Source organism: Cryptomeria japonica, chromosome 11 (genome assembly GCF_030272615.1).
Source record: "Cryptomeria japonica chromosome 11, Sugi_1.0, whole genome shotgun sequence".
Classification (NCBI taxonomy): Eukaryota; Viridiplantae; Streptophyta; class Pinopsida; order Cupressales; family Cupressaceae; genus Cryptomeria; species Cryptomeria japonica.
The window spans coordinates 689,142,681-689,151,096 of record NC_081415.1 but is presented as its reverse complement, the minus strand read 5'-3'; the positions used below and the strand labels follow the sequence as shown (position 1 = coordinate 689,151,096).

General features: G+C 34.4%; 1 protein-coding gene across 1 annotated transcript; it reads left to right on the top strand.

Annotated features, from left to right (window-relative positions):
- Window positions 1–4,214: 4,214 nt before the first annotated feature.
- Window positions 4,215–7,626, top strand: LOC131038191 (protein trichome birefringence-like 36). The gene is made up of 5 exons (XM_057970538.2): window positions 4,215–4,795; window positions 4,953–5,124; window positions 5,790–5,971; window positions 6,083–6,241; window positions 7,107–7,626. Exons 1-5 carry the CDS (start codon window positions 4,335–4,337, stop codon window positions 7,423–7,425), a joined length of 1,293 nt encoding a protein of 430 aa, XP_057826521.1. The 5' UTR covers window positions 4,215–4,334; the 3' UTR covers window positions 7,426–7,626.
- Window positions 7,627–8,416: the final 790 nt, after the last annotated feature.

Sequence of the window (8,416 nt, the reverse complement as noted above, 5' to 3'; positions counted from 1 at the left end):
CTAAGTGCGAGTACTGGTAATTATTAAAACACTTATAAGTATTTGTTAAAGCATGTATTTAGAGTGCCATTATAAATGCCTATTATTGTACACCACCTCTCTATAAATATTTATCCTATTATTTGATGTTGGTACCAAATATGAAATCTTTTGCAACTAGTGTGTACAAGTACATTCATTTGTGGATAAATGAACGCTGCATAAAAATTAGATTTCAATATTTTACTTATTTTCGCTTGATTTTTTGTTAAGGGTAAACCAAGTTTTGAGGGACCTAAAACCTTGTTTACAAAATGTTGCTTGACTAAAAAAACACAATTAACCAACAACCAAAAAATAGACAAGAAACAACCAAGGAAGCCTGATGCAGTTTTTTAAGTGTTTTGATAGCTTCCCAACTCCTGTTGATAGAAGCTTATGTGGAGATCAACCAGACCCTACAAATCTTTATTTTCCTCTTCAAAAGGCTTCTTTAAGTTGCCACACGTGTAAAACAAGGTCCCTTCTTAGTCAAGAGATTTACCTATTTACACTTACTCTTCTTCATACCAACATACTTAACACCAAAATTAGAAGCTCCCATAATGTTCCCATTCTTGAGGTTTTTCAACTTCTTTGACAAAATTTACATACCTTCAACATTGTTATGGATAGTGCTTTGACTAACTTTGACCACTTTTCCAAGTTTTCATGCATATTATGTATCTTGTTTTTCATCCATTTAATCTAGTTCTCATAGTCTTTCTTCATGACAATAACACCTTTTGCTATATCCTCCAAGATGACAAATGTCTTCTTATCCTCTTCATGTTTCTTGGAAGTCCCTTCATTCACAATTAGAATCAAATTTGATCTGTAGAGACCACAATTTAGAGGAAGGATTTTCCTACAAATTAGTCATGATTTCCTCACCCTTATTTTTAATTTTATCATCAGTATCTCATGTTTTGATCCTTTTCCCTATCTCAACTGTGGACTTCACCTTCTCAAGAGCTTTTAAATCACCAATATGAAAGCCATCTATCCACAAAACTTGAACCCTCTCCCTTATTCTCTTTGAATTTTGCTTATTAGGTTTTCTCTAATCTGGGGGTAGCTCAGAATAAATTTCCGCAAAGACCCTATCATCTTTTTTTACCACCCAATCTTCATCCCCATCCTTGGAGTCCATATCTTCAGGGTTTTGCACTCATATTTGGGTAGTGTGTAAGAACATGGGAATACTTTATGTGGACCCTGGGAGCCTTAGAAGTAGTTGGTGAAGACAAAGATTTCATATATTCCATAATTAAAGGGATGAGTCCTTCATGCAAAGCAAGGAAATTTTCATTTTTTTATGCTCCTTCAAACCAAATTTCAGAGAGCAAGGAGAAAGAAAGGAAAGGAAACAAGCTACTTGTGGCGAAAATGATTCAATAAAGTGAAATGAAACCCAAAAATAGTTTTAAACCTCCCATAAAGAGTGAAACAACACATTATTACCTCAATAGTTGTTGCCTAGATAGGTTTGATTAACAACCTATCATAGTCACTAGACATCTTCTTGACTAGTTTGTATTTCTCCTTCTCTTTTAAAAACTATTATATTCCTTCTTCAAAAGGTTTCCTATCTCGAAAAATCTTTCTCCCATGAGTTGAGAGCCCTATAGTTTTTGAAATCATATCTTTCATAATGACCAACTCCTTCCCATATGCTGATAGGATGTTGTTAGCCAAGTTTTGTCGTTGTGCCAAAAGATCAACCTGTTAACACTCGATACAAGCACTAGAGATAAACAAACCATGGGAGGCAGTTAAGCCATGTTGTGAATCCATGAGGGTGGCATTGAACAACCAAGGGGATGAAGGGTACACACCTTCCAACAATCCCCCCTAGTGCACGATGACTTCAAACAGGTGTGACTTGAGCTCTGATACCATTTGTTAACCAAAATTTTTCATTATACCAAAAGATTAACCTATTAACACCTGATACAAACACCAAAGATAAACAAATTGTGAGAGATGGTTAAGCCATGTCGGAAATCCCCAAGGGCGACACTGAACAACCAAGGGGACGAAAGGCACATACCTTCCAATAGGTGCATCCCTTCCAACCTTTCATGAAAGCTTTAGTAGGGTGGGGGTCCTGACCTTGAAGTTTTTCCAAATATGGGGTCACACCACCCTCCTCCAAAATTTTCCAAACTTTCCCATTTCTCTTGAACCCATGTTGGTATGACAATTTTGAGGAATACAATTTTCATGCTTCCTCCCTCTTATTGGACCACATGTTAATTTGATCACCCATAGAATCTATATGAGAGATGATAGATTCCAATGAGGTGATGAGGGTTGTTTGATGATAACTTGCTAAATTTGAATTTTTCAACCCGTTGATCAATGTTTGGAGTTCCTTTTTATTGTTTTCCATTTTACTTATTAAGTTCTCTTGCATTTGAGGAGGATGTTGAGAAATTGGAGGATTTTGTTAAGGGTTTGGTTGTCCATGATCTTCACCAAGGTTTTCATCAATTGGTGAAGGATTGTCAATTCTTAAAAATTAAAAAATGTTGAATCAAAACAATTGCTAAATTGGTATCCTTTTCATTTTTTGCACTTTAAAAATAGAGAAACCTATCTTCTCAACCTCACGGTCGTCATGATAGCATTTTGATGTTGGTTCAATCAACTCCAAAATGCATATATTTTATTCATTGCTTGCCTTTTCTTGTTGTAGAGATAAGAGGTTGAGTTCAAATGAGCTTAGCCTCTTTGGCTTTTTATGTTTGTCACGAATATAACATGCTTGCGTTATGGCTCTATAATGACCAACCTAGGCTCAGCCACTATTAAGCCATAATGAAAACATATTATAATGTGACCATGCTATAACACACTTGTTTTATGTCTTAGATGGACTAGAAAATGATTGTGACCACTTTTTTGTTCCCCATCTTTTTGCACATGCCTAAGAGTCAATCCTCTCCCCATGGATATTGACATGGATGTAGTCAAAATCCTTGTGATGAACATGACTCTTAGTCTCATACTTCCCAAACTCCTCTAAGAAGAACCAAGAATTGAATTTCTTATGTTTGGTCTTAACTAGGCTTGGTCATTTCTAAGCCATAAAATGAATGTATTATAATGCGAGCAAGTTATAACACACTTGCATTATTTCTTAGAGGGACTAGAAAGTGGTTCTGAGTGCTTTTTTGTTCTCACCTTTTTATACATGCCTAAGAGTCATTCCTATCCCAATGGATTTTGACATGGATGTAGTCAAAAATTTTGTGCTAGACATGACTCTTAACCTCATATTTTCCAAACCCTTTCAAGAAGAACCAAAAATTGAACTGCTTGTGGTTGGTCTTTCACCTTTAACCTCTTCTAAACCTCATGATCATAGATCTTTTCAATGGCTAGACTTTCAAAAGCTATATGTTCTCGCTTTGGCCATTCCCTTATTCATAAACTTGACATCCTGCTTAAAAAAAGAAGTGGATGTGATTACTAATTAAGAGCCTATTCTTGACAACCCATAGCTTGCTAATAACCCCTTCTTGCTAATGACTTAGCTTTTGCCACAACTTTTTTGGAAAATGTATAAAATATAAATTGTTATTTAAAGTATCATAATTATTAATAAATAAAAAAACAGTACAAACAATTTGAATTATTCAGAATAACCCTAGTAAAACAGGTTAGTTGTTTCCAATGGAGTTTAAATCCGATTCTTCAAAAGGCACCTCTCCCGGGAGTTGAGAAGTCTTCATTAAATGAAACAAAACACTTGAATAAAGCTCCACTAGAGAAATGTTGTCTCATGCGCTCCATACAGCCATGAAAACTCCCACAAGCTCAATCATTATAAACCAGTCATTTCTTGCTTGATTCAAGCATGATATTCCCACATCCTCCTTGGGTTACCCATCCCAAAAATCATGGATCCTAATGTTGCTTACACTAACACAAGATGCCAAAGATGAATCATGATTTCTGATAAATATCTTATTCTGAATCCAATAAAAAAATGATTTCTGGTAATAAACTCTGACACTAAAAGGTCCTTTATCTTCTTTTTAGGCCCACTGCTTTTCTTGTTTTCGAATTTCGCATGTGTCTGCAACTTTCTACTGTCACATAGGACATATCAACCGGACAAATATTTTTGTGATCATAGTCCTAAGCTAGTACTTGTGATCTGAATAAAATATTCATTATGGCTGCCAATCGAGTAACACTGTCACAGCTAATTCTTGCTTCCAATAGTGGTTTTCTGAATCTACTTAAACTGGCCATTGCATTCAGTGAAATCCACATTGAAGTGAAGTTTTCAGATTACACCATTAATGGAGTTCCATGGCAGAAAGAGACCAGTAGTCAAGTTTTGTGAGATTTTAAGCTTGTTCTTCTGCTTCCTTGGAGATAACAATTCCTTTGTTATCTCAAAGGAGACTGAGGATTTTGAAGTACATTCAAGCAATGGAAATACTGAAGGCAATGGAGTATCTCTGAATGTTTCTAGAAGCAATTATGTGGACTATGGTGGCATTCATGGTAGGAAAATAGATGGAGACAAAGTCATGCTAAATCAGTCAAGGCTGCTGGAAAATGAAAGGTGGGATGATACAAAGGCTGCAAGGCAATGCAATATATTTAAAGGAAGTTGGGTACATGATACCTCTTATCCTCTGTATTCTGCTCTCAAATGCCCTTATATTGGTGGTCAAGCAAACTGTAGACTTAATGGGAGACCAGATTCTGACTATGAGAAATGGAGATGGAAGCCACATAGCTGTACCATTTCAAGGTAATGAGAAGAAAGATTAATGGGTTCATCTCTTTTTTCATTTTTCTAGCGCCTTGAATGTTCTATTTTCAGCTCTAGAAACTATAATGACCACTGGTAATTACTAATATGGTATTGAAGATGTTTAAAGTCTAATGAATGTGATTTGTATTGTCAGATTCAATGCCTTTCATTTGCTGGAGAGGCTGAGGGGAAAGAGATTAATGTTTGTTGGAGACTCCACAAGCAGAAACCAGTGGGAATCCATGGTCTGCCTCCTTAATGCAGTTATTCCAAACAAGAAGAAATATATGGCTTATGGATCTCCTCTTACCACTTTCAAAGCCCTGGTAATCTGCTTGGTTTCTGCTATTTTGTTTGTGAGAAAAAAAACATTAATAGAATGAGCTCTTTCTAAAATTTGCTTTTCCTTTAGATAGATTAGATTTCACACAATAGTTTTTAAAGCCTAATACACCATTCTTTAAGTAAGTTGGCTACCCTTACCTTGAAATATGTCAATTAAATATAATGGGCTTATGAGGATATCTGCAAGCAGTATGAAAATAGTTTGAAGGTTGACAATATGTACCAGTTATTTGAGGAAGATAGTATTAATCAAACACCCAGCCTCCTAATCAAAATTAATAGTAGAAAATTTAACATCGAAAAAAATCTGAAAATAAATTAAGAATGTTTAGTTGAATACTGTTTGCTTGTCTTCATTAAAATCTTTCATTTCATTTCAAACCATATTTTGTAAGTTCAATCATGAATGTAATACTTGTTTAGTGATCTTAATGCCTGATTAATGTGTTCCATTTAGATTCAATCTATCCCTGCCTAACATATGCAAGCTATTGATGCATTTTATAATGCTCTATAACATTTTGTGATATAACTCCATCTTATTTCAATAAAAAAATATTTTTCTTTATTACTCAGTAATACATTAATTGTTTTGTTGATGTGCATTGCAGTTTCTAGTCATTACTCACACAAGCTTCTCTTGCAGGATTATAAGGCTTCTATAGAGTTTTTCTGGGCTCCCTTTTTGGTTGATCTACAGATCAATCATCAGGGAAAAGGAATTCTTAATCTGGATGCCATTGTAAACAAAGGAGTTTACTGGAGGGGGGTTGATATTCTAATCTTTGAATCTGCCCACTGGTGGACTCATACTGGCAGTGAAAAATCGTAGGAATCTTAAGATTGACTCATTATCATTATACTTTTATACCCCAAAGTTTTGTTTGTATGGGCTTCTGATTTATTCATAATAAAAACTTCTGTCATATGGCTGAACAGATGGGACATAATAATGGAGGGCAGAAGAATGTACAGAGACATGGACCCAATGCTGGCTTACCGAAAGGGAATGACTACGTGGGCAAACTGGATATCCACAAACATAGACTCTAGAAGATCTAGAGTATTCTTTCGTGGCATGTCCCCTAAACATTACAGGTTAGTTATGACAGAACAATGCAAAATTGAATATCATTGAATTTATATTGTGATAAAATAAAATAGACAAAACTAATAGAAAAACCACATTAATATATCTGGGCAGACAAATTATTTTATCAGCGATGTCTGTCCTTAAAGAGTAATATGATTGGGAAGATAAAGCTTGTTCAATAAAGAAAAAAGTTTCATAAATGCTAACATTATGACTGTAGAAATCATGTATCTTTAACTAAAAATTTGTTCATTTTACTTAAGCATTAAACACATTGAACTATTTGACAGATAAAAAGATAAGCTTGAACACATAATCTGCTGATGCTTGTACTTAAGAGAGTTTATCACTGTATTAACTATATTATTTATTTACTTTTAACCATTAAATCATTCAATTAAGAAAAGCCCAACTACTTTTTCAGGTATGTTGATAACAAAGTTAGATATGACCTTTTATCTTTAGCCTATGTACACAACACTAACATCATAAGATTTGGTAGCTAGTTATGTCAATTTATGATTTTAGATGGACATTGAAAAGAGACGTAAACATATTAATAATTTGTTGATTGAGATTTTTGGATTCAACTGTGTATAATTATTTTTACATGAATGTTTCCGATCAAACTCTATGATCCATCATCAGATGATAAAGAGCAGTAAAGAACAGCTGAAGTAGTAAAATCCTGATGATAGATCTGATGAAGAGCAGTAAAGAACACCTGAAGTAGTAAAATCCTGATGATAGATCAGAAAATGTGATCCGAAACATTGAATCCAAAAATCTCAAGCACTGTGGAATGTGGAAAATTAATGAATTTAATATCAATAATTTATTATTGTTAAAGTAATCTGAGTTGAATTGCAGCCCCAATGACTGGAATGAAGCAAATGGGCACAAGTGCTACAATGAAAGAGAACCAGTGAAGATAAGAGGATATAGGCCTCCATTGCCATCTCAAGTCTCCATAATCAAGCAAGTTCTTAAGAGGACCAGATTTCCTGTGGCTTATTTGGACATTACAAGGCTGTCTCAGTTCAGAAAGGATGGGCATTCTTCAGTGTACACTGGCAACCTCAATGGAGAGCAGAGGAAGGATCCAGATAGGTTTGCAGATTGTAGTCATTGGTGTTTACCAGGTGTTCCAGACACCTGGAATGAACTTCTATATGCCCATCTGCTCTAGGACTTTCATATTGATCAAACAGTTCTGTAATGTGATTACTAAAGATTTGAAGGCAATATGAGTATGCATTTTGACTCGTAGTTATGCACAAGTTTTCAAAGTTATAATCATTGTACTCCCCACTGGTTTATTGGGCACTGTACTTTGCAAGAGGGTCATGAGTCATAATCATCTTTTAGCAATATGATAATATTTCAGACATTATTGTCTGCTCTTTTTCCATGTCTAATTATCAGTGTTGTACCCCCAAGAATAATGAATAATGGGTTATGATCTTTTACAGATCTCATGATTGGCTCTAGGTAAGACAACTAAAAGTGGGTTTCATCTTTAAAAGATTAGATATACCTAACATCATCATAGAGGAGTTGGATGCCACCTAATTACGTGAGAGGCATGTGATGTTTTTCATTGTGTTTCAATAATAAGTCAGATTAATTGCTTTATTCAAAGTATCCAAAGTTACAAATAATAATCAAATTGTTTACTTTTGAACATTATTAATTCTTTTGAATGAAAAATACACTAACCTATAAAGACAATACAGTTTCCTAAAACTTAATCTAGGATAATTATATAAAAGTACATAAGTGGGATATGTACTAATTTAAATTACTGTGGTAAGTAGAAGAATTGGTTTACTTAGAAGGACTTGTTAGTGGGATTTAGGGCATTAAAAAATTTGCTCTTTGTTTGTATTTCTTCATGTAGTTTAAGTTTATTGAGGTAATGGGTAGGAGGAGAGAGGGGTAGGAGGGGCTCACAAAAGAATCTTTTTGAAAACCAAAGTTGTTGATTCTTCTTTTATGATAGGAATGATAAAGCATGTGAATCAATGTTAGTTTAGAAAGTTAAATGCAAAGGGGTTAGATACTCAGTTTATAGAACAATAATGAAGATAAAAGTTTGTAGAACTTAGTTGTTGGATATAGGAAAATAGGCGATCTTGATATATCCTAGTTGTCATGTCATTTTTTGTTTTCAAGCTTGT